Source organism: Tamandua tetradactyla, chromosome 23 (genome assembly GCF_023851605.1).
Source record: "Tamandua tetradactyla isolate mTamTet1 chromosome 23, mTamTet1.pri, whole genome shotgun sequence".
NCBI classification, from domain to species: domain Eukaryota; kingdom Metazoa; phylum Chordata; class Mammalia; order Pilosa; family Myrmecophagidae; genus Tamandua; species Tamandua tetradactyla.
This window is the reverse complement of record NC_135349.1, coordinates 34132085-34159904: the sequence shown is the minus strand read 5'-3', so window position 1 is coordinate 34159904 and position 27820 is coordinate 34132085. Positions and strand designations below refer to the sequence as shown.

The 27820-nt window shown below is 37.2% G+C and overlaps 1 protein-coding gene across 3 annotated transcripts in view; it reads right to left on the bottom strand.

The window, feature by feature from the left end:
- Nucleotides 1-27820, bottom strand: part of USP31 (ubiquitin specific peptidase 31) — a 133735-nt gene that overhangs the window by 23447 nt on the left and 82468 nt on the right. For all 3 annotated transcript variants that reach the window (XM_077141557.1, XM_077141559.1, XM_077141558.1), the window contains 7 exons: nt 26092-26272; nt 23563-23674; nt 22446-22540; nt 15389-15466; nt 14711-14840; nt 10287-10406; nt 8193-8418 (listed from right to left, as the gene is read on the bottom strand). In XM_077141557.1, coding sequence (XP_076997672.1) covers nt 8193-8418; nt 10287-10406; nt 14711-14840; nt 15389-15466; nt 22446-22540; nt 23563-23674; nt 26092-26272 — 942 coding nt within the window. The remainder of the gene's footprint in view (nt 1-8192; nt 8419-10286; nt 10407-14710; nt 14841-15388; nt 15467-22445; nt 22541-23562; nt 23675-26091; nt 26273-27820) is intronic.

Genomic DNA, 27820 nt, shown 5'->3' with positions numbered 1-27820 from the left:
GGTGCTGCTAAACACCACACAAAACACAGGATGGCCCCCACAACAAGGGACTATCTGGTCCAAGAGGTCAATACTGCCAAAACTGAGAAACTGTGACTTAAAAACATTGTCTAATATTTTAGTGTTTGTTAGAGATATAAAGTAATACGAATAGAAATAACATGAGTAACAGCAATAGCAAACATCTGTGTAGCACTTACTATGTGCTAAGTATCTCATTTAATCCTATGAGATTTGTTCTATATTATGACTCCATTTTACAGTGGCTCAAAATGAAATAGCTTGCTCAAAGTCATGCAGATGGTAAAGGGCAGAGCCCTGCTTATTCCAGATTTATCTAATCTCTGAACTTGCATTTAACCTCCTACACTACTCTGCCTCCCTCAGGGAGCAGCACTTACACTGCCCCCTAGAAGTTCCCTGGCAAACTGAGGACACACATGAGCTCATGAACATACAAAGCCTTCTCTCCAGTTCAAACTCTAAGCCTGAGACAGAAATAAAGAGCAGTCAAGAACCAACAAGAATAGACAAAAACAGCATTCATGAAGCCATGTAATCCTGTAAGGATATAAGGTATTATAAGCCTGAGCCAAAAAGGTATATAATTATCAAACTTTAAAAAAATACCCACTTAATGGGGTTAGAATAAATTCCTGTTAGGCTGTTCAGTTGACCTCTGAGCTGGACCCTGTGGCCCCAGGGGCAGGCTACATAAGATCCTGAGAGACACCAGGACTGACTTCCTCATAAGGCCATAGCCACTTTTCCAGTATGGCCCCTGAGAGATGAAAAGGACCCGGGTGAGGAAAGGCTAGACCAGTCAGGACCCCAAAACTATGAAGAAAAAAATAAGAATCTGTGATTGTAGGGTGGAAGTCATTTGAAGCTAGGGACTCACTAGAACCAGAGGGAAGATAAATGGAAACAGAAGTAGCAAAAGGAACTAAAACACAGTACTTTTTGGTCAAGAGTGTCAGGCTTGATGAATAAATGACCCAGCTGGTGAGGTGGCTGCTATTCTAGAGTGCTGAGTGGGAGTGGTTCTGTGAGAACAACACACCCAAGGGGAGGTGGCAGAGTAACTCTGCCCTAGTTTCAATCTGTTTTTCTTCAGAATGAGGTATTTACAAAGTAATTTGATTCTTCCTAACACTATTTTCTGAAGTACTTTATAAACCAGTGCTACTGAAATTGTGATGTGCAGACTGGAGTCAGTCCACACATTGCTCGTTATTGGTCCAATACAAGATAAGTTCCAAAGCTCAGAGTAGGCATTTAAAAGCTTTTATAGCAAACTAATTCTGCCATGATATTTTTATCATATTCTTACAAAAGTATATGTTCACAAAGGATTGGAAATTTTTTCAAAAGAAAAAGTAACCATTTTCTTCATCACAGATGATTTGAGAAGCATTGTTCTAGAATCTTCACACAAATTAGACATAAAAAAAAGCATGTAATTATAGGTGGAATTAGTGCAAAATAAAAAGCATATCAAAATAAACATTCCAAATAAAAATTTAAAAACAGGATATCTTTGGGTGGGCAATCGTGGCACAATGACAGAGTTCTCGCCTGCCATGCCAGAGACCTGAGTTCTATTCCTGGTGCCTGCCCATGCAAAAAAAAAAAAGAATATCTTTAATTGAATAATACTGAGGGCATTTAAAATGTTCTGTAAACTAAGACTGTAAACATTCTATATACCAGAAAAGCAGTAGTATGACCAGGACACGGCAAAGGGGAGACAATGCAGGAGAAACTGAGCAGCTCCTGGTTAGCAGGTCCCAGAGGGAAGCATGGTCAGTACTGGCACAGTAAGGAGGAAGCCAAGTAAGGACCTTTACTTGAGGCCACAGAACCAGGAAGATGTGCCCAGATTCTAACCACACTCCTTTCACTACATTGTACTGCCTCAGGGTAGTTGCAGGGTTTCAGGCATTTTTCAAAGTTTGTTCTATATAAAGAGAAACATGATATGCTACAATCTAGCACCATCCTATTTTTCATAACAATTTCTTGCTAGAAATTGCATAACAAGCCAGTCCACATTTTCCAGAGAAATGGTATTATAAATGAAAGATACATTCTTCCAAAACTGAAACTGGATGAACATCAATCAGGGATGCTGGTAAAGGAGTTACTACACAAGATAATTAGTGAAATTAAATTACCTCCAAGTTCCTTTGAATTCTAAGACTTCATGAGTATATAATTCTATGACTTGGTATAAACATCATAAGTATGACAAATAATGCCACAAGAGCAAATATCCAAGTAGAAACACAACATTTTTAATATACGGGGCTCCAACAAAATATAAACATAAAATAGGCAAGACACAAAATACAGCATTATATAATTTAAATTTGGTTTTACACCAAAATATAAGATGAAAATATATTTAAATATTTAATTAATACAACTTTTGGCTTCTATGAATTGAGAGGATCTTTTGAACTTATATATCTTCTTTTCCTCCTTGAAAGTGCTTCCTAGGGCAAGCAGAAGCAATCCAAATCATTCCAAGTTATATTCAAAGTTAGGATCACTTCTCTCACAAACAGCTGATGCCTGCAGCATCTAAATATTTAAAGAACTTAAACTAAAAGAGTTTTAGGAATAAAAGATTATTGCATCCAATCATCTTTTCCCAGCCCCTACCTTCCTGAAGGGGGAAAGAAATCCGTAAAGAGCAGGTTGAACGATAAGTGCGCAAGGGCTGGGGAGGGCCAGCATACTCCTTTACTTTGTTGATATGGTGGGAGGTTTGGGGCTAACTGTTAAGGAATGAATCTCAGGGGTTTTAAAACGCCAACTGGAAGAACTCACCTCTCTCCATCATCCCTCTACCTTTATGAATCAATGGTCAGCACCAGTACCCTGGGGCTGTGCTGCAGAAATCACTGAATTAAAGAAGAAAGTAAGTCTCTGAGAAGTGAGATGCGCAAGCCCAATATGTTGGGTGTGAAAAATGCAGAAATTCAAGTTCTGGCCACCCATACAGATAACCAAACTAACAGCATTACCCTCACATATATGCACACATTCAGATATTCAAAGCAAGAAATCCAAAAATCTGTCTGGCCTCCAAATTGTTCATGTAGGACCTTGAGCCAACAATCACATTTTTCAGTTTCAAGGAATACAGAACTAAAATATAGAAAAAATGAATATGCACAAAGATATTACCAGTGATATTTAAAGTAAAAAATCAGAAACAATACATACACCCAACAATGGAGAACGCTTATATAAAAGTAGGGTTCTATCAACAGAATATCCTGCAGTCATTAAAAGCTGTTTAAATTAAGCATCACCATCAGAATACTTATGTTACAAAGCTAAGTGTGAAGATCAGGATGTAAACGTACATACACACCATCCATACCTCACTGCACTTATACTTCACTGTCTCCCTCATTAGTCCATAAAGATCTTTAAGAGCAAACAGTATGATACTAACCCCAGTAAGCTTTTCCTGTCTCTCCCAGATACTTTGACCACTCTTGCCTCTAGCTACCTGCTATACTCACTGTTCACACTCACATCACAGACACAATACACTCTACTGCACTTCTCATTTTATTTGTACCTAGGTCTAATCTACTAGATTACAACCCTTGAATATGGGGATTGAAACCTACTCATTTCTATACCCCTAGTGCCTAGCCCAGAGCTAGCTCTTTGAAATACGTTCAATAAATGTTCACCTGAGTAGAATATACCAGTATAATCACAACCGCACAAGAAACACACTGGAAGGAAATACTATATATTAAAATGTTACCAATGGTCTGTGGATAATGGTATTCTTCTGTCTACTTCTCTCCTGTCTCCAAATTTTATATGATAAACTTATAAAATGAAAAAATTTAAAGCTTATCAACAATAAAAAAATCAAACAACCCAATTCAAAAATGGACAAAGGACTTGAAGATATTATTTCTCCAAAGAAGTTACACAAATGGTCAATAAGTAGATGAAAAGATGCTCAATATCATCAGCCACTAAGAAAATACCAATCAAACCCACAATGAAACACTACTTCTCATCCACTAGAATAGCTATTACTTACCCAAATGTCCAACAGATGAATGGATAAATATGATATATGTAAACAATGTGGCATTTTTCAACAATAAAAAGATACGAATGGAAACCACATATAAAATATAAAATGGGCAGAGGATAGGAACAAACAACTCTTCTGAAGAATAAATACAAAGGGCTAAAAAGCACATGAAGAGATGCTCATTTTCATTAGCTATAAGGGAAATGCAAATCAAGATGACGAGATATCACCTCACACCTATAAGAATGGCTGCTATTAAACAAACAGAAAACTAGAAATGTTAGACAGTATATGGAGAAACTAGAACACTTATTCACTGTTGGTGGAAATGTGTAATGGTGCAACAGCCGTGGAAAACTGTTTGGCAATTCCTCAGAAAATTAAATATTGACCTGGCAATACCAATACTTGGTATTACCCCAGAAGAGCTGAAAGCAGTGACACAAAGAGAGATTTGGACACCTCTGCTCATAGAGGTACTATTCACAATTGCCAAAAGATGGAAACAATCCAGTGCCCATCAACAGACTAGTTGATAAACAAAATGTGGTATATACATATGATGGAATATTATGCATCAGAAAGACTAAATGAGATCTTGAAGCATATGACAATGTGGATGAACTTTGAGGACATAATGCTGAATGAGATAAGTCAGACATTGAAGGACAGACACTATTATGATTCTGGTAAAGGTAATCTTGGAGATTACACTGGAGAATATAACAGACCTAGAGGTACAATGAAGCTAGAGAAGGGGGAAAGGCTACTCATGAGGTTGAAGTTTAATGCAAGGGAACAGATATATGTGATGGTAACTAATTAGTGGGGTTATAAGTAACATTCCCATATTGAAGGTGAATATAATTGAAAGGGGATGTATAGTGCCATGTATCCCACTGATTAAATCTACAATTAAAACTAAGTCCTCACTATTTTTTGAGAATTTAGTCATAATTTTAAACTATTTCAAAGGTTTGATGTTGGACAAAGAGTCAGTAATAGAAGGATATAGAGGGAAAACTAAATTGCATGCTATGGCCAATAGCTAACAGGAAGACATCAACAGCACCAAAGTATTAGCAGGACAACTAACTGGGGAGGAGAAACTAAAGTGATAAGGGGTAGTTTTGCTTTGATACTTGGTGAGGCTGTTTGTCAGTTCTTTGTCTCTATAGACCAATGAAAACTGCCTAAAATTGAGAGTGCTGCTGATTGTATAACCAAGTGAGGCTACTGTAAGACATGGTTTATTTATTTATTTATTTTTGCATGGGCAGGCACTGGGAAACGAACCCGGGTCTCCAGCACAACAGGTGAGAACTCTACCTGCTGAGCCACTGTGGCCTGCCCAGACATGGTTTATTTTTGACATTATCCATGCTGCCCAACAGATGAAGGGAGCTGAAGGGTACAATGACTGAGAAGCAGAATGGCAAACTGTAATACATTTATATGATGGAATATGGTGCAGCTACAAAAAGCAAGGACATCAAGAGGTATGCAACAAACGGAATAAACCTACGGGACAATGTGTTGGGCAAAATATGCCAGAAACAAAAGAACAAATATGCTAAGGTCTCTTTCAGAAAATACTTATAAAAAATTGGAGCCTAACTGTAAGCCCAGATAGCAGCCATACTTAGCATGAAGTTATAAGTGTATTTCTAGATTCTGAGATACTGAGCTTTTTGTGTATCAGCTGGTACTGCTCTGGAACTTTGAGTAACTCTGTAATACTTAATACCCAGAAATGGAACGCTGCTGCCCTGAAAGTCAGCATAGCTATACACAACATCGCTTAAAGTATCCAAAATAGAGATCAAGCCTCAATGAGAGAGAAAAACTGGCTAGGACTAAGGTAAATCAGAATATAGGGTAAGAGATGACATTGTACGTACTCTAGACCTTCCTACTTTATGGACCACAGACAGAAGTTTATTATGTCTAGAACCGAAATTTTCTGTAACACACAATCTAAATCAACCTGTCCGGATAGCTCATTTAAACAACCCAAACTCCTGGAGTCCAGAATGGGAACAATGCCTTGTAATTCTGTACAGTTTAATGTAATACCCAGATATATTCCAGACTAGGACAGATAATTAAAAAGTATTGGTAGAGTACCTAGAGGGTCCAAATTTTAATGCAAGCAGATGGGAGTTCAGTTTAGTGTGGAATGTGGACGCTATCAGATGAAGTGGGTCAATTTACCTATCCAAAGAGGGGAGAAAAAGGAACTATTAAACTTTCCCATCTGGGAAGGCATCAGTGGCTAAGAGATCAAATAGAGTCAAGAGGCTATTCTGAGCTACTCTTATGCAAATTTCAGTTAGTGCTAATTGCCATGGTTTGTTAAACTCCAACCAACATCACTCCTGCTAACTTTTAAGAACACCTTGGGCTTGAACTGAGATTCTATAAATGTTTCATACACTAAGTTTGCTTTCCTAGAACGTCTAGGGTTCCTAGGCCAAATAAATCCTGAAACCCAGAGGGAGCGCCCTCTCCAAGATTATCAACTAATTACATCCCTCTGCTCATTAATGTTGACACTCCTTCTCAACATGAAAAAGTCAGAACCAGAACCGGCATTACCTAAAGTTCCCTATAGATTAGGAGAAGGTTCAAAGGAGGAGGAGTTGTAGCACAGAAAATAAAATTTAACAAATGAGCATGACTGCTGAATCACTATATTGATATTTCTTTTAGGTTCTACTGTTTTGAAGCAGCTAGAAGGAAAAATTTGAAATAATAGAACAGTAGCCCATAACAAACACTGAAATCTGTTCTGTAACTACTTGTTGAAGCGTATTTTGACAATTATTGCTTTTTCTTTCTTTTCCTTGTATATATGTTGTATCTCACAACAAAAACCATCTAAAAAACAAAAAAGCATGAAGTCTGACAGATGCTATTACATGGATGAACCCTGAAGACATCATACTGAGTGAAATAAGCCAAGCAAAAGGGACAGATACTATATGATCCACTTAAATTAAGTAACTAGAATATGCAAATTCACAAAGACTGAAAGTAGGAGTATCGGTTACCATTGGCAGGGTAACAGGAACGGGACATGGGGAATTAACGTACAACAGATATAGGGTCACTGGAGCAATGAGACGTTCTGGTACCGAATGGATGGTGGTTAGGGTAGTACAGTATTGTGAATGTGATGAATCCCACTGAACTATACGCTTGGGAGTGGATGGGATAGGATATTTTATGTTGTACATATGTTTTGGCAATTAAAAATAAGAGAGAGAAACTAAAGAGACAATGATAATTAAATGCAATACAAGATCCTAGACTGGATCTAATAATGGAGAAGAAAATGCCCAAAAAGACACTGGAATGTATGAAAAAATCAGAATATAGACTCCAAGTTTATATCAATGTTAAATTTCCTGAACTTGATAACTCTACTTCTGGACATTGTATAATTTAATATCCTTGTTCTTAGGAAATATTAAGTGTTCAAGAAGCATGATACTAAAACTTACTCTCAAATGTTTAGAAAATAGATAGATAAATAGGTAGATGGATAGACAGACGATCGATACAGAATAGAATGATTTGGCAAATGCAGAAAATACTAGAAGTTGGTGAATCTGGGTATCTGAGCAGAGGGGTATGTTGGAGTTCTTTGTATGGGTTTGTATTATTTTTGCAACTGTCTTCCAAGTTGGAAATTATTTCAAAATAAAATGTTTTTAAAAATACATTCAATCTTAAAAAGAAAAACCCATCCAAATCACTTTAAAGACATGATACAAGAATCTAGAAACTCAAGCAAGTAGAGCCAAGCATTAAATTAAGAGTTTAAGAGAGTAAACAGAGATAATCCTTGGTTAAGCAGAAATGCTTATCTATACACAACCCTTCCCCTATCATGTCAGATGACTACTGGATGACCCAACTCAGGAAAAGGAGAAAGAATTTTAGTTTATTTGCTCTTGGATAGAGATTCAGATGATGAAAACTACCCTCGCATTTGGCATACTACCTAGTGGAAGAGAAAGTGAGCAAAGAGAATAGTTCTAAAGCAAAGTGACCCTGATACAAGCAAAACTCAACTGAAGGAATCATCAGAACAGACACCATTGCAGACCTGTGTAGTGCCCCCCTTGCATGGTGCCATGATGATTGCACACAGCATACAGGTCATAGATGTAGTCCTCGGGGTCCCTCCCGAGTCCATAGGGCCGTCTCCATGGGGACCAATGGGATGGCAAACTCCAGCTGCTCTGGCTTCTCTTCACCACATGAGGTGTCATGTCCAGGCCAGTCAAAGGGAACTTGACCATGTTCTGAAGTTTCATACGCCTGTCTCCTTCCTGTCGCAAGAAGTAAAACAAATTCTGATTATATTTTAATGCAAGCAGATGGGAGTTCAATTTAGTGTGGAATGTGGATACTATCAGATGAAGTGGGTGAATTTACCTATTTGATGTGTCCCAAGACACATACAAAACAGGGAAATAGTCTAATAGCTTTAATTATCTAGAGGAACAAAGTTTTAACTTCACTAAAAGCAGAACCCAAAGTAATCTACATATAAGGTATTAATGAGCTTCTCTGTGCCTTCATTTCCTGATCTGTTACAGGGGGCTAGAAACTATAAGGTTTTCACTCACAAAATAACTATTTCCAGTGGCTCATCCAGGTATCTCTGTTACAAAGCACAGTTCCCACCACACAACTGCCATTCAGTAAATGGTGCCCCTTTCCTCCCCGCCTTCCCTAGCAAGTACATTAAAAGTTAACAACTACTAAGCTTAACAATAACCTAGCTCAATATATTCATTTAGTTGACAAACTTGGGCAATTTGTATTTTCATTAAGCCCATGGGAAATCCTTTGAAATCCAATCATCAGTTGAATATTTAGTGACTACTTCTCATGTCTATGGGAGGTTTAAAAAAATGAATCTAGTCTTGTGTGAAGGAGACAAAGGCAGAGATCCAGCCCCCGACCAGCTATCCACCTGCAGAGTCCAATGGAAATAATCAACTGGAACACTCATAACAAATATCCACTCTTTATTACCACAGAGCTAAAACCCAAACCTCTGTGTGTGAAACCCCCAGCCCTGGGGACCACGTGTGTGTCGCCCTGACACCTCCATTTCATCAGTGACTCCTTAACATTTCTCAAATCTATTCACTTTTCTCCATTCCCAAAGTGTCACAACTCTACTCAAAGCCATTTCATCTCCCTTTCCTGAGCAACTGCAATGGCCTCCTTCTGGACTCCCTGTCTTTATTCCTGCCAGCCTCTAATCTGTTCTATACACAGCAGCCAATGGTCTTTTAAAAGCACAGATTGGTCCTGTTCCTTCTCTGCCTGAAACCCTTCACTGCAACTGTACTCAGAGCAAAGGAATAAACAAGGGTCTGCTTAGAGAATCCAGTTCCTGCCCACCTCTCCCACCTAACTCATACCATTCTCCCTGCTACCCTCTGGAGCTCCAGCCCAACTGGCCTACTTTCTGCCTCCTGAGCAGGCGACACTATCTCAGCCACAGGGCTTTGCACACACTCCTGACAATGCTCTCATACTATGGGTATGCACTCCAGTTTAACCCCACCTGGTAAGGACCCATTCATCTTTCAGACACAAACCTTCTTAGGGCCAAGCCCCTCAGGCTCTTCTAACAGCTCCATTCACCTCCCCACAATGAGCTCTAGGACAATCCTAACCTTAGGAAATAGACTTTTTGGAAAACTGACTCATAAATAATATAACTCAAAGCAGATTTTCTTTGTATAGCGCTGTGACTCATCTCTCCAACTATACAACGATTCTATTGGAGCAGGACAACATCCATTACTACTTTAGGTAGAAACTGAATTCTGCCTCCCCCAAATATGACCCCTACTAATTTTTTTTTAATAATAAAATATATATCAGAATTTGAGTACAATATTTATAAGTCTAAAGGAAACCTTCAAGAACAAAGTAAATACCTGCAATATGAGCTATAATTAAAATGTTTAAATATTTAAAAAGACTAAAGATGCTCAAATTTTGCTTTGGAAAAGAACAAAACTTCAAACACAGGTGCAGATGTAAGTCTGTAATATTCACAACCAGAATCGCTGAATCAAACAGGGACACCAAAGGACCCTCCCACAGCCCATCAGAAGAGGACATGGGAAACTTGTTCTTGAGCTTTCTCCCCTACGACAGAGGATTTCCTTACCTGTCGAAACCTCTTCAGATGTATAATAAGCACGTCAGGCAGAGTCCACAGGCTTAACGTAATGCTCCCCTGCTGCAGCTGCTTACAGTGCGGACAACGCCAGGCATCATCTGGGGCAAGCTGAAAACAACCAGCAGGACTTATGTTAAGCCCACTTAATGCAAGAGTTTTTATAGGAGACAGCTAGCCTACATTCTTAGCCAGGGGCATGGTCCAACTCAGAATCTCTCTGGAAACTAGGTGATGTGACAGAATCAATGAAAAACTACAATCAAAAGTGGCACCTCAAAAAGGAACAGCTGAATAAGTATGGACTCTACAGAGGATGTTAGGTATCACAGAAGTATGTCAAATTCAGCATATCCTCAAACTCAACTTATCACCTTTCTATCCAACAAGATTCCTCTCTTGCTTCCTAATGGCCCACCTCAGCTGATACCATTCACAACTCATTAAAGGCAGAATGGGGAGAGGTGGGGCATATGCTGGTTTGAAGTTATTATACACTCCCCAGAAAAGCCAAGTCCTTTAAATTCTCATTCAATATTTCTGGATAGGATCTTCATTGTTTCAATGGAGATGTGACCCACCCAATTGAAGGTGGTAACTTCTGATTAAATGATTGCCATGGAGATGTTGTCTCCACCCATTCAAGGTGGGGTTGCTTATTGGAGTCCTTTAAGAGGGAACCATTTTGTAAAAGTTTTTAGAATCAACAGAGCCCACCAGAAATCCTTGGAGATGCATAAGGAAAACACCAGCAGGTAAACTTTAAGAAACGAGGAGAGAAAGATAACGTCACCACATGCCTTTTCAGCTGAGAGAGGTGTTCTGACCCATTGGTATTTCTTGAATCAAGGGTCTTTCCCTAGATGCCTTAGTTTGCACATTTTCATGGACCTAGAATTGTAAACTTGCAACTTAATAAATTTCCCTTTTTAAAAGCCATTCCATTTCTGGTATACTGCATTTCGGCAACTTTTACAAACTAAAACAGGGTGGCATCTCAAACCCTTTCCTCTTCCTTCCCTCTTCATAACCATCCACAGAAATTCTCTCTGCCATTTCTCATACCAGCCTCCACCTCTACATCTCCATTAATATCAACTTAATTCAAAAAGTCCTTACTCATTCTCTCATCTGGACAAGTCTCCTAGCTCCTGTTCTCTCTCCCCAAAATATGAAACTTCTCCAAATAATTCTTCCCCTATGCCACCAATAAGATCATTCTGGTGGTCAATCTGAGACCTCCAACTACATATGCCATCACAGCAAGCATCAGGATTCAAGGATGGGGATACACTAAGAGGTGTCAAAAGGGTATGCACAGTGAGATTTTTTTAATGATCTACTCTGGAGTTAGGAAGATACATCAGATCTGAGCTCATCAGCCTGATAAGATAAGGGAAGCCATGAGACTGGATGAAACTGCCCAGTGAGAGGGAAAAGAAAGAAGCCAAGGGCAGAATCTTGGAGAAAGGCTATTTTTTAAGGCAAACACAAAAAATTGAGAAATAACGGGAGCCTGAGAATGCAGTCAAGAGAAACAGGCAAAACAGCATTTCCTTTTATGAAAACCAAGAAAATCAAGTGGCAAGAATGGGGTGGGCATCAGTACCAAATCCTACAGAGAAGTCAAGTGAATACTGAACAAAGGCCATTAAATTAAGCAAACTAGGGGCCACCAGGAATTCTAGAGACCAGTATGTGAAATGCAAGTCAGACAGGTGACAAAATGTTTTGGAGCGAGTGAATGAAAGAGGCCACTACTGGTCAAGTCAGGCAGAAAAGAGAAGAAAGACTGCCATGGTAACTTGAAAGGAAGCAGAACAAAGGAAATTTATTCTTTTCATAATGGAGAGAGCCAATCATGATTATAGAAAAGATAGGAAGGAAAGATGTTTGAGTGAATGGAAGTGAAACAGAAAGACTGGAAGGGACCTAAGCTGTTATTTGTTAAGTTCACACAAGTGGCCATCTAGTTAGAGTTTGTGAAAAAATAGATTTTTGTTTAGCTTTTAATTTTCAAGCCACTAGAACCTGGTACTTTTATAAGATACAACAATAAAAATGTTGTGGCACTAAGTGCTATAGAAGCTTCCAAAATGCTTCTCTGATTTACTTATCTCACAGTGAACTGTGTACTGCTAACAAAAGTTCCAGGACCAGTACTGATCTGTAGGCCACACTCGGTATCACTACTCCAGCAGCTCCAGCCCAGCAAATAAAGGGGGTCTGTCTCAGTAGGCAGTTTACTCCACTCTCAGATAGTCTGGTATAAAGTTCTTCCGCGTTTTAAGACAAAATCACTCTCCATGTAATTTCCAATCTTTAAGTTCTGCCTTTTAGATATAATGAAGGTCCTTGAAATGCTTGAAAAATAACTATTAGATACCTATTAAGGCCTCCTCTAACAAAATACATTCAGCCATGTCATGATCTCCAGATGCACCATCACCTGCTCATTCTCTCAATATGGCCCAGTTTGCCGTTATCTCAAAAATCAACATTTAAGGTAATGAAAAGCATAGCACTATCACCACCTGACATTGTAGACACTGTTTCTAAAAGCATGGGAAGCCAGCATGACTGGCCAATACCCACATGACATTGCTGATGAATACTCAGCATTACAGACACCTAGACCCCAAAGTATCATCACACAGCCTACTGCTAAGTCTTACCTTCTCCTTTTCTTTATATGTATTGTTATTTTGGACCCAGTGATTGAACTTCCCAAGTAACACATTCATTCCTACATATTTATTGAATAACTTCTATGCACCAGGCACTGCTCTAGATGTTAGGATTATTTAGTGATTAAGATGGATGAAGTCTTTGCTCTCATAGAACTTATATTCTCTTAATTCTCTCCCTTAGCCCTGCGGTCTCATTTCTGTTCCTTAACCATGCCATGTTCCCTCCTTCCCCAGGACTTTGCTTCCCTTCTTTGTTTGTTTAATGTTGTCTGCCCCACTAGCCTGGTAAAATGGCAGGATGGCAGCAATCACTTCTATTTTGTCTTCTGCTATGTTCCCGAATAAGAATCTGAACTTATCCTAGATCAGCAAGATGCTCTGTAGAACAGAAATGCTGTCATCTAGTTGGTTTGCTCACCCCTAAGCTTTGTGCCATTCCCAAACATTTCCAGTCAATTAAAAAGAAAAACAGCTAAATGGAAATGGGTCCCATTCTGCAAACAACCAGTTTCAAAGTGAACTGTTTTATAATCAAGCCCAAAACTGAAAAAGCATGTCTTATGAGAAACCAGTATTAAAGGAATGACTATGAACAGCATGAACAAAAGAAGGAATCAATGAGAACATGAAAAATATTTTCAAATATGTGAAGTATTGACAAATAGAAGAAACATAAGACTTGTCCTTAATTGTTCTTAATGAACAGAAGTAACAACTGTTGGCTATCGTAACCAGAGGACAAATGTCAGGTTAACTTCTGTCCCAATCAGAGCCAGCCAGAGATGAAATGGCATGACTCCTGAGTAGGTAAATACCTCATACCTGAAGATATCCAAAGAGAGGCTGCACACAATCACCTATTTGAAAGTAGGTATAAGAAACCAATCATTAGAAAAAAGGGTTTTCAGATCTCCTCTAGCCCTGAAATTGCATGATTCACTATATACAAGAATAACAGTAAAACCTAGTAATCAAAATCATGATTCTAAACATCAACACAAGATGACAAATTCTAAGTGCTCTAGTCAAGATTTCTCAAGTTACATAAATATCAGAATTACCTGGAGAGGCTTAAAAACCACAAAAGGTCCAGGTCCTACCCACAGAGATTTATTTATTCATCTATCTACCCATCCATCCATTCATTCAAATATTAACTAAGCACCTGCTGTTTGCAAAGCACTGTGCTAAAACATCAAAAGAATCATCATCCAAACCAACAGAATTTCCTGTCTATGTCTGTGCTGTCTAATACAGAGGCCACTAGCCACACGTCAATACTGAGCATGAGAAATGTAGCTAATGCAACTAAGGAATGGAATTTTTAAATTTTATTTACTTTTAGTCAATTTAAATTTAAATAGGTCCTGTTCTTAGAGTAACCAAAAAAATTGAGAAACACTGTTCTAGTTACTAAGGAAAGTAATTTAAGATTCTAAATTGAATCCACAAAATAAGTTTATCATTAATCATTTTTAAAAAATTAACTATAAAGGTTCAAATCTAGAAGATTTAAATGAATCAAGGTATTCTGGAAATTTAAAATATTCTTTGCTAAAGCTCTAAAAGGAACAGCACTAAGATGTTCATTCAGTGTGCAGAACTTAAGTATAAAGTAAAAATCCTTGACAGTTCTCTGGGCATAATCTGTTTCTCCACTGTCATTTCACCCTTGCCCCTTTCCCCACTCTCCTCATGCCCAAGAAGTGCTGCCTATCCTCTTACCCTCTCCTCTTTGGTGTAGAGTTGGAAACACTGGGACAAAGTGCAAGTTTGAGGCTGATGATGACGTTCCCTTTGCAGACGGACACTTTCTGCATCAGGGATATACTCGTCTTCAGTGTTTACAAACAAGCTGCAATAAGGAAAAAATACGCATTTATCATAGAAAGTCTTGTAGAATTAACACAAAAATATAATTAAAGCTTCACAAAGTGGCTATAAATTTGCAACCAAAGAAATAATGTGTAAGAAAACAAAAGTGGTGATCTACTTTTTTTGGGCTCCAAAATGTTCCTGAAAAGATCTCTATCTTTAAAGTCATTTGCAAGAAATCACTTGGAGTTGGTTTTTCTAGGACAGGCTATGAAATGTGCTGATTCATTTGTATTTAAGGACATGAATCTGACTCATTTTTTCACTAGGTCCAAGAGGTGAATAGTAAAAATCAAAGCAAGCAGACCTACAGAGTGAATGACTGTGTGGATTCTGAGGTTCAGGGTCAGATAGACTGAATGGAAAAGAAAGGAATCAACTGCCTAAATAAAGATTTAGCAACACACTTGGATACTCAGCTAAAAAGAAGAAAGACTTGTATTTCAGCTAATGTTAAAGATCAAAGGTGGGCCAATAAAATGACAAAACACAGATTCTACTGACACTAAGTTAAAAAAAAATACTCACAAATCTTTTGTCTCCTTGTCCCACTCTACAACTAATTTCACATGAGCAGTGCCACCTGGTCCACAAGATTTTAATGCCCTATAGGAAGAGGGAGAAAAGCCACACATTGTTTTCTAAATAAATGATCTTATTTAAATGTAATTATGTCCTATCTGAAGTCACATTATGATTAACGAAAATCTTCTTCTTAGTTCCCCATCAAGAAATGTTTCTGGTGAGACAATTATAATCTCAAATTAATAACTAGGTTACAACTGGACTGAAAAATCCTTAAATTAAAACATCCAATATAAAAATAAAGAGATTGGAAGAAATTGAGGATCACATTATAAGGCTGTCAGCAATCATTTTCAAAATTTCTTACAACGTTCCCAATTTTTTGCCCCATTTCTCATCTACCCAAACAGCCTGGACAGTACCTCTCCACCTCCTCCCATACCCCAAGTTTCTTCTATGGACTATGTCTTTTTGAACCTAAACTGTACCCTTCCTGCAGGAACCACTCATATACTACATCCTTCCTTTATAAAGCCTCCCTGATCACAGGCTTGCTGTGACCTAAGAAACACTTTCAGCTTTCAGTTAATATTACTCATCCAACATTTTTCATTATATCATTATATAATCTATTAAGCCTCAACTCCAAAACCAGTACCATTTTTTTTGACTCCTGAAATGTAGGCACTAGGATATTTCTTGAAAAAAAAAATGTTGTAACAAAAACAATAATTTGAGTTTCTATATTTATATATCGAGACAGGAGTATAAATATACATACCCCTACTATTTCATTAGCATAATAAGCATTATAAACACAACATAAGTATATAGAAATCATAGAGGTAGCTGAATGGAAGGAAAATTAATTTTACCAGGAGGAAAGGAGTGATAGTATAAAAAAAAAGGGCATATAGGAAAGGAATTACAGACAGAGGAAACTCAATACGCAAAAGCACATGTATAGTAGAACGACGGCAAAACAGGAAGCTCTAAGGATCAGTCCCTCCAACACAACTATTGAACTGGCAGGAACTTTCCGACAACCATTCTGAAACTTCAGGGCATAGGGGAACACTATATTCTGTACAGGCACCATCTGTATAGGGAGCTTCCAGGCAGGAATGGGAGGGGAAAGAAAAGGCTGGTAAATTGTAATAAAAACTGGAAGTTTCACTCTTGCTGCAGTAGTAGCATCCCCTTTCCCCCCCTTCCTGGCAGGAGGCTGTGGGGATTGGTGCTTCAGCTCCTGGCTAAGTCTGCTGGTACCACAGTGAGAGATAAAGAACTATTCTTCCAAACTCTCATTTCAGTTCTCTACCTTGGATCAGCTACCCAAGATTGCTAAGAACGCCCACTCTGAGGGCAGCTATTGTTCCAACCTCCCAGGGCAAAGGCAAAGAAAAATCTTCAAGACAGTAAGCTTTCTCAAAACTACATAAAACAGTTAAAGGGCTGCATTAACCAGGCAAGTACTGAACTAAGAAAACGCTGCTTTGGAAGCTATAGAAGAATCTCCTGGTGCCCTTGGTAGCCCCTTTCCCACCCCCTCATCATAACAGGTCCAGATAAGATAGTAAAGATCACACTTTCCATATGCCTGATCTGTTGATAGAAGGGCTAAGTTCTGACAGAGCAGAGTCGATTTGCAAAGACAGAAAAAGTGCTTTTTGCTTTGGTTTCTTCATTTTGATTAGCTCCTGATATTCAAGAAAATCTCTGTCATATCACTAGTTGGATATAAACTTAAGGGACAGCCCAGGAAGTAAATGTGAAAGTTAACACTTTAAAAAATTAAAATGCAGTGTTCACAAAAGGTTATAAGACAAAGAAATAGGAAATGATGGCCCATCCAAAAGAAGCAAGATGAAAATCCAGAAACCATCAACGAGAGGATGAAACTTTGGAATTACTGGACAGAGACTTAAAAAAATGATCCTCAATATGCTCAAGCAGGTAAAGGAGAAGGCGAGAAAAAAAATAAAGGTTATGAGAAAAACAATGAATGAACAATATGGGAATGTCTACAGAGAAATACTGGAGTTGAAGAACAAATAATTCAAATTAAAAATTCCCTAGATGCTTTCAACAGCAGGTTGGAGGTGGCAGAAGAAAGATCAGTGAACTTCAAGACGAGACAACTGAAATTATTCAGGCTGAGGAGCAGAAAGATAAAAGAATAAAAAAGAACAAACTGTCATAGATTGAAGATGTTAAATGATAACCCCATGGCAACCACAAAGAAAATACATGAAAAATATGAAGGGAATCAAAATGGTACAATATAAAAAGCCAAATAAATGTGGAAGTAAGCATTAACAGAAGATGTGGAAGTAAGCATTAACAGAAGAATGGAGAGTCAAAAAACGTATAAGACTCACAAACACAAAATTTCAAAACGGCCAAAGAAAAAGCTGCATTATCAGTAGTTACTTTAAATGTTAAAGGATTAAACTCCCTAGTCAAAAGATAAAACGGATAAAAAAAAAATTATGACCCAAATATATGGTACTTATAAGAGACTCACCTTAAATTCAAAGACATAAGTAGGTTGACAGTGAAGGGATGGAAAAAATATATATTATGCTAGTATAGCCAAAAGAGAGTTTGGCTGGCTATACTAACATCAGATAAAATAGACTGTAAGTAAAAAATAGTTACAAGGCACAAAGATGGTCATTATATACTGATGAAGGGGTCAATTCAACCAGAAGACAAAACAATTATAAATATATATGTACCTAACAGCAGAACTCCAAAATATATGAAGTAAATTTTGACAGATTTGAAGAGGGAAATGGTTCTACAGCAAAAGTAAATTTCAATACACCACTTTCAATAATGGTGTAGTACAAGACTTAAAAGACAGTACAAGACTTAAAATAAAACCACCCAGACCTAACATGGATATATAAAACACTTCACCCAGTAGCAGAATACAAATGCCTCTTTACTGCACATGGATCATTCTGTAGGATAGACTATATGGTAGGTCACAAAACAAGTTTCAATAAATTCAAAAATATCAAAATCATATATGTATATTCTCCAACCAAAATGGCATGACGTTAGGAATCAATAACAGAGGAAGAAATGGAAAATTAACAAAAAAAAAGTGGAAATTAAGCAATATACTCTTAAATAATGAATGGATTAAGGGGGAAATTAGGAAATAAGGTGAATGAAAATGAAAATACAACATACTAAAACTTGAGAGCAGAAAAGGCAGCACTGAGAGGGAAATGCACAGATCTAAATGCTTACATTAAAAACGAAGAACAATCTCAAACTAAATCCAAATCCAGTAGAAGGAAGGAAATCAAAATTAAGACTGGAAGTAAAGGAGACAGAGAATTAAAAACACAATAGAGAGAAGCAATAAAACCAAAAGTAACTCTTTGAAAATATCAATAAAACCAACAAATCTGTAGCTAGAATGACAAAGAAAAACAGAAAAAGGCTGCAAATAATTAAAACCAGAAATGAAAAGAACATTTCTCCTGACCCCACAGAAAGAAAAAGGATTATAAGAGGACACTATGAACAACTGTATGCCAACAAACTAGAGAACCTAGATTAAATGGACAAATTCCTAGAAACACGCTAACTATATATACTAACTCAAAAAGAAATAGAGAATATCAACAAACCAATAACTAGTAAAGAGATTTAATCAGTAATCAAAACCTCCTTACAAAAAAAAGCCCGGGATCAGGTGGCTTCACAGATGAATTTTACCAAACATTTCAGAAAGAATTAATACCTATCCTGCTCAGGCCTTCCAAAAACAGAAGAAGGGACTACTCCCCCAACGCATTCTGTGAGGACCCACATCAAAGACAGATTAAAATACCACCAGGAAAAAATGAAAATACCACCAGGAAAGAAAACTACAGACTAACTTCTTCATGAATCCAGATGAAAAAACCAAATACCAGCAAACTGAACCCAACCACACATCAAAAGAATTAAATATCATGATTTAAGTAGGATTCATCTCAGCTATGCAAACGTGGCTAAACATAACAAAATCAGTTAATGTAATACACCACATTAACAAAAGAAAGGAGCAAAATCACATGATCTTCTCAATTGATACAGAAAAGGCCCTTGACAAAATCTAGGACCTCTTTCGATAAAAACAATTTGAAAACTAGGAACAGAAACTTCCTTAACATGATAGTAGGCATATATGAAATAAACCAGAGCTAATATCAAATTCAATGTTGAAGAATGAAAGCTTTCCTTCTAATAAGATCAGACACAAGACAATGATGCCCACGTCACCTCTGCTACTCAACATTGTACTGAAAGTTCTAGCTAGAGTAATTAGACAAGAGAAAGAAATAAAAGGTAACCAAATTGAAAAGAAAGAAGTAAAACTTTTCCTATTTGCAGATGGCATAATCCTATCTACAGAAAATTCTGAAATTCTACAACAAAGCTACTGTAATTAATAAATGAATTTTGCAAAGTGAAAGGGTATTAAGACCAATAGACAAAACTCATTTCCATACTCCATACTACTTGTAATGGACACTGTGAAGAAGAAATCAATTTAAAAATCCCATTTACAATAGCAACTAAAAGAATCAAATATCTAGAGATAAATTTAACCAAGGATGTAAAGGACCTATACACAGAAAACTATAAAACATTGCTAAAAGAAATGAAGGAAGACCAAAACAAACGGAAGGACATACCATGTTCATGGACTAGAAAACTAAATATAGTTAAGATGTCAATTATACCCACATCGATTTACAGATTCAACATAATCCCAATCAAAATTCTAACAGCTGACTTTGCAGAGATAGAAAAACCAATCATCAGATCTATTTTGGAAAGGCAAGTTACCCAAAATAGCCAAAAATATCCTGAGAAAGAAGAATGAAGTTGAACAGCTCATACTTATTGAATCTAGAGCCTATTATAAAGCTACACTGGTCAAAACAGTGTGGTACTTGCATAAGGATAGATATATTGGCCAATGGAATCAACTGAGAGTTCAGAACAGATCCTCACATCTATGGTCAACTGATTTTTGACAAGGCAGCCAAGTCCACTTAATTGGGACAACAGTTTCTTCCATAACAGATGCTGGGAGAACTGGATATCCATATGCAAAAGAATGAAAGAGGATTCCTGTCCCACACATTATGTAAAAATTAACTCAAAATGGATCAAAGACATAAACACTAGAGCTAAGACCATAACATGCCTAGAAAAAATATAGGGAAGCATCTTAAATATCTTGTGGTAGGAGATAATTTCTTAGACCTTACACCAAAAGCACAAGCAATGAAAGAGGAAATAATTAAATGGGATCTCCTCAAAAGTAATAATTTTGTGCTTCAAAGGACTTTGTCCAAAACGTAAAAAGGTAGACTACTCAATGGGAGAACTGGAAACGACATATCCAATAAGGATTTAATATCCAGAATATATAAAGAAATCCTACAACTCAACAATAAAAAGACAAACAACCCAATTCAAAAGGGACAAAAGACTTGAAGAGACACTTTTCCAAAGAGGAAATAAAAATGGATAAAAAGCAAATGAAAAGATGTTCAACATCACTAGCCAGTACGGAAATGTAAATCACAACCACAATGAGATATTTCACACCTAGTAGAATGGCCATTATATATATAAAAACAAAACAAACCAAAACAGAAAACCACAAGTGCTGGAGAGGATGTGGGTATATAGGAACACTTATTCACTGCTGGTGGGAATGTAGAATGGTGCAACTACTTTGGAAGGCATTTGGTGGTTCCTCAGGAAGCTAATTATAGAATGCCATGTGATCTATTAATTCTATTATTAGGTATATACTCAGAAGAACTGAAAGCAGGGATGCAAACAGACACTTGCACACTGATATTCACAGCGACATGTTCTCTATTGCCAGTATATGGAAAGAGCACAAATGTCCATCAACTGATGAGCAGATAAACAAATTGTGGTATATACACACAGTGAAATATTATGTAACTATAAGAAGAAATGAAGTCCTGATGCATGCAACAATATAGATAAATCTTGAGGACATTATGTTGAGCGAAATAAGCCAGATACGAAAGGACAAATATCCTATGATCTCACTAATATGAACTAATTGTAATGAGCAAATTCAGAAGTTAAAATCTAGAGGACAGGGTTCCAGGAGACAGAAAAAGGGTAGAAAATGAACAGACGATGGCTAAAATGGACAGAATTTTAAATAAGATTGATTGTAAATGTCTGAAAATGGATAGAGGTGATGGTAGCACAATACTGTAAGTGTAACTAAGAGCACTGAGTGTGAATATGCTTGAAAGGGGAAGTCTAGGGTCATGTATGTCATGAGAAGGAAAGCTAGAGGATCAAACATAGGACTGTATAACAGTAAAACCTGTTGTGGATGATGACTGTGGTTAACTGTACAAATTTAAGAAGGCACTTACATTAACTTGAACAAATGTGTGTCACTACTAGGAGGAGTTAATAATAGGGTAGTATGTGGGAAAAAATACTAATAATACAAATTAAGGATTATAGCTAGCAGTACATTGTAATATTCTTTCATCAACTGTAACAAAGGTACTATACCAAAGCTAAGTGCCGATAGTAGGGGAGTATATGGGGTATGGGATTTTTTTTTTTTAGCAATGAGAATTTTCTCAAATTGATTACAGTGGTGAATGTACAACTTGTGATTATACTGAGAGCAAATGATGACATACTTTGGATGGATTCTATGGTGTGTGAATAAAATTGCTTAAAAAAAGACAAAACAAAGAAAAAAATATCCGTTTATAGTAGTGACTTAAAGTAGCAAAAGTCTAAGAATAAATCTAACCAAGGATGTAAAGGACTTATACACAGAAAACTACAAGACATTGCTAAAATAAATCAAAGAAGCCCTAAATAATTGGAAAGACACTCCATGTTCATGGATTTGAAGAATACTGTTAAGACATCAATTCCACCCAAAGCAACTGAAATCATACATGAAGATATATGAAATTCTAGAAGGTGATTTTTATTTTTTTATTACTATTATTATTATTTTTACCTTTCTACTGTTGGGTGGCACAGGGGCTGTTCCTCCTGGGGTAACAAGTATGTTATTCCCACAACACTGACCACACGCAAACTGAATGGACACACCTGCATTGAATGTTAAAGGAGAATTTGGCTGAATTCCTCTTCAAGAGCCTACGCTTCACAACAGGATTTTCAAAAAAGATTAGTAGGATAGTAACTTGCAAAATCATTTTGCAAAATCCTCCCCAAATAATATTCTGCTAGATTACTACTGAGCTATGCTAATATACATTAAGTATGATTTATCCAAATGCAATTTACACATCAAATACGTCATGCAAGACATGCAGTACATTATCTTAGTTAACAGTAATTTAATGATCTTCCATGGGTACTTTAATAACCATAATTTTAAAAATATACAGATAGATATTCTACCAAAATTTCTCCAAGCTGATTGTATACAAAATTTCATTAGGCAAGAATCATAAAGGATGTTATGGTCAGGTTCATGTGTCAACTTGGCCAGGTGGTGGTGTCTGGTTGGGCAAGAGCTGGCCTGTCTGTTGCTATGAGAACATTTCATGGACTTAAATCATGACTACGCTGGCTGCATCCAACGTAGAAGGGGAGTGTCTTCTGCAATCAGTGATGCTTAATGTAATACCTGGAAGGCTTTTAAGGAAGATACAGAAGAGACAATTGCTCTTTCTGCTTCAGCCAGCCAATCTCTCCTGAGAGTTCACTGAGGACTCTCATTGAAACTGCCAAGCTCGCAGCCTACCCTGACAGGCCTTGGACTCTACTTCCCCATGGTTACGTGAGACACTTTTATAAATTTTATATTTACAGATATCCCCTGCTGATTCAGATTCTCTAGAGAACCCTAGCTAACAGAAAGGGATATTCAGCAATTCAAGGAAAACCCTACCAGGTACCCTTCCTAAAATGAGGGTAAGTCTTCAGTTGTGAAAACCTGAACACAGTGATTTTACTAAACAACTTTTCACCGGGTTTCTCAACATTTCAGCTTGGTGTCTGGTCTTTCCCAGTGCTGAGGCCTGTATTTTATATTTCATTTTAATGACTATTTTTTTCACTGGATTGATAAGCATGCTATGGGAGATATCAAAATGCTTACAAACCTGAATGCAAACTGTAGGCCTCAAGAAATACTTCATCTTCTCCAAGATTTCCTTCTGCAGAAGGTCCCATGCAATAGTCTTTTCTAAGTGCAGCACAAAAGGCAGTCCAAACCTAACAGATGAATACTGTAATTACCTAAAAGCACGGCAATTCCTTTAATACTGTAATTCCCCATTCTTGGTCTTTTAAACTAGAATCACTATATTATTGGTTTTAGACAATTCTCAGAATAAAAGAAAAAGAAAATTTAATGGTAACTTTCATATGTGAATGAGCAAGTCAGAAGAGAAGCTTAGATTTCTAAATGAAATTTAACAACTCATATACCAAAATGGTTTCTAGGGGAGTATGATGCTAGGATATTAGGCAGCAAAGGCACAGGATTAGTAGAGATGGTGAAGAAAGAGGAAGTGGGAGTGGATGAGTCTAACAAACAGCATGGATCAAACAAGTAAGGGGTTATAGCCAGATGAAGAGACAGGACTGGAAGGTCTAGCAAGCAGGTGGCTCTATCCTGGTCATCTCTGACAACCAAGGAGGCACTGGCAAGCAAGTGACAGTGAAAGTCAGCTACTATCCTAGTGCTGATAGTTCTCAGTCTTGGCTGCACATGGAAATCATCTAAGGCTTTTTAAAAAGCCCTGATACCCAAATTCAGCTCTCAGAGATTCTGATGCAATCAGTCTGGTATATGGCCTGAGTGCTGAGGCATTTTCAGGAGCATCCCAAGGTAGTCTAATATGCAGTCGATTAGTCCCCAGGTAATTGCAGCCAAGGTTGAAAAACACTGGCCTAGTCTCAATTCTTACCCAAGTCCCAGCCATTCAGACCTACACAGTGCTCCCTGCATGGGTCCTGTCTTCACACACCCATGTCTTTGTGCAGGTAACTCCTTTAGCTTGGCATACCCTTCCCACCCCTCTTCCAGGCTAGTCCCTATTCACATGAAGATCTAGTGGAGATAATCTTCTCTCCCAGGAAGCACCCTGTTGGTTTGTTCCCGCACTATCCATACCATAACAGTAAGCACACCGTGCTGTAAAGATTGCCAGCTTATCTGTCTGCCTATACCCATAGACTGTGAGTTATTTGACAGCAAAAACTATAACTTACTTATCTTGGTTAGTAGCTCAAGAATCACAGCCAATGCCTAGGAAATAGTAGATGCTTAATAAATATTGAATGAATGAATAAGAGAGTGAATGAATGAGCAAACAAACCAACTTAAGAACCCTGGCCGGAGGTGCTAAGATCGCAAAGAAACTAACTTCTAACAATCATCAAACTGTTTAGTCACAGTAGTATAAAACAGAACCTTCTGCTTAAAAACTACTGTGATGTGAAATAAGTCACAAGCACATGTCAATCATCGGCCTCACTTTTCACAGGATAATGTTTTCACTCCTAAGATATGAGTATTGTAAAGGGGATTCCACAGGTTCTTTAAATAAATATAATGTACTACCATTCCTTCTATCTCTTAAACATGCCAAGCTCTATCTAGTCTCATCCCTCTGTATGAAATGCTCCCATATAACTCACATCTGCTCTCAGCATCCAGACTCTACTCAGCTGACATCTACTCAGAGAGGCCTTCCTCTCCAATGCAGTTTTGCCAGCCTCCTCACTGTCACATTCTATCACATATTAGTCTTTATTAATGTCTTCAAGGTGGTGATTGCTATGTGAAGTTAAATGTGTCTACTTATTCATAGTGAGTGTGTCTTCACTAGCATGTAAGCTCCATAAGGACTGGGACCTTGTCTGTCTTGTTTGATGCTGTAGCCTCAGTGTTTAGAATAGTCCAACACTAAAACACTTAAGGATGAATATCATAAATATACAAATCAACACATTTTACATTGATGTTATTTATCACCCTTAAATAAGGGACTTATTTCAAAGCAAAATTTTAAAAGGCTAATATAAAGTCTACCTTGACAAATATTAGAAACTCAGTCTTTCCTCCTTAACTTAAGCCTAATCTGCCTCTTGTTATTCAGGGTACATTACAGCTGTGATAACCCTGCTTTAAAAAACTGTCTAAAACCACCATAAATCCTCACAGAGGGAAACAGATTTGAGAGAGATTTCTGACTCCCAAGTTTCTGGCTCATGCAGCAGAGTGAATAGTAGTGTCATTTTGCCAAGACAGGAAATAGTGGAGGGCTAGGTTTATAGGGAAAGATAATGAGACGTTTGGGACATAAATTTGAGCTGCCTGTACCATCCAAGCAGCTATGTTAAGAACAACAACAAAAAAAGCTGTTAAGAAAGCAGTTAGATATATGATTTAGAGCCCCCTGAAAATATACATGAGAAATGGGCCTTTAAACTAGATGAGCTTTAAGAGCCTTTCTATCATTCTAATTCTATACCTTCCCCCAAATCAGGTTAACTTATACACATATTCTTTCTAAATACTAGAATCAAAAGTTAACTACTAAAATTAAGGATTGTTCACCCCTACTTTTTAAAAACATTTGAAAATATTAGTCTCAGTTATTGGAAAATGCATTGGTTTTTACCTTTTCCCTTGCTGCCCAGTGCAGGCTCGGTTACACACCAACAGAACAATCTTGTCACTTCCCACTCTTGTAGAGGGTAAGTCCATTTTCCCTTGTTTTACTGCTGTTTGTATAGGGGAAGTCAGTCTGTGGTGATCCAAGCCAAATTTCAAGTGGTTTAGATTGCTGTTTAAGTGAATTCCTGAAACAGAATAAAAACAACTCATTTTATCTCATCAAATTCTTTTCATTCATTTATTACAAAGAAATTTGCCCAACAGAGAAAATAAGAAGTTGTCATCATATAATTTAAACTGTAACTGACTAAAAAAAAGGGGGGGGGGGTAACTTAAATACTCTGAGATTACCCAACTAGCCACAAAGATAGTAAGATAATTTCTTGAGCAGTCATTAGTATTTTAAAACTAGCTTTACTTAGGTTTCTTATCTATCGTAAAAGCTGAAAATTAAAACTCTTCATTTTAGTGAATGTTAACACAGTTTTAGAAGGGCATATTTGCTAAAATGATCTACAAAGGCATGCAATCAGCAATGAAAAACAATTTTTTTAACTCAGATAAATGTCCCTCAATGTAAATTTTGTTTCATAGTTTTTACATACATTTATGTATGTATATTTTTAAAAGCTAAAAAATAAAGACAAGTACGTGTGAAATGATCTTCAGTGTTTCAATGGCAGTTTTTTTCTCCATAATTAAAGTCACACTTAAAAGTAACAAGATAAATTAGCCTTATTTGACCCAGAGCCATTATAAGCACATGTCAACTTTAATACCATCAACTAGACTAGATCAACTTGCATTAAAGTGAAAAAGAATATGTGTTTGACAGGCACAATACTGGTTGCTGAAAGCCAGTTATTCAGAAACGACCCAAAGCAGAGCTACCTGTCAGTCGTTCACCAGAAGTGTCCAGCAATTCAGCACCTAGGACAACCCAACAACTCCCCTGCCTTAGGAGCAACTCAATAAATGTTGAATAAATACTTGTTCATCCTTAGATTCAGGAATTATAGTTATATAGCCTAAGGAAATGATACCCTAAATGGAGAAAAGAACAGATCTCCCCATCACTAATCCACCACCATAAAAAACAATACCATCACAGGATATTAAAATAAGAAATAGTTTACATACATGTATTCATAACAGTATTCTGGTAATAACCTAAATATGCATCAATATAAGACTAATTGACTTTATTACCATAATCACCATTACAGCAATTTAAAATGACCAGTATATAAATAATGTCAAAATAAACTGTAGACAAATTAAAGCTAAAAAACAAAAAGAGTATAGAAGCTAGAAGTAAGAAAGAAATGAATTTTTATCAAGCTGCCCTCCAGGGAAGAAGACTTTTAAAGTTTAAACACCAAAAGAAATAACCAAAGAAAGAGGAGTAGATTTCAAAACCTTACAACCATTTAAAATTTTGGTATAAGAAAATAAAATAATAGAAACTTGAATTTGAGACAATGAATGCCCTCATTTCTTAGTCCTGGCAGAGGTAAAAGTGGGGAAATCTGTTCTTTTAGAAGGGACCAGGATCTGAAATGAGGTGGAAGGGATGATAGTCAATGCACAGAAATTAAGCTCCACGTTTCAACTGTAGACCAGTTTACTACCAGCTGTGTGACCCTGGGTCTTAACGTCTTTGAGCCTCAGCTCCCTCATTCGTAAAGTGGGGAAAGTAGTAGCCTATGTACCAAACATCTGTATGGCCTTTA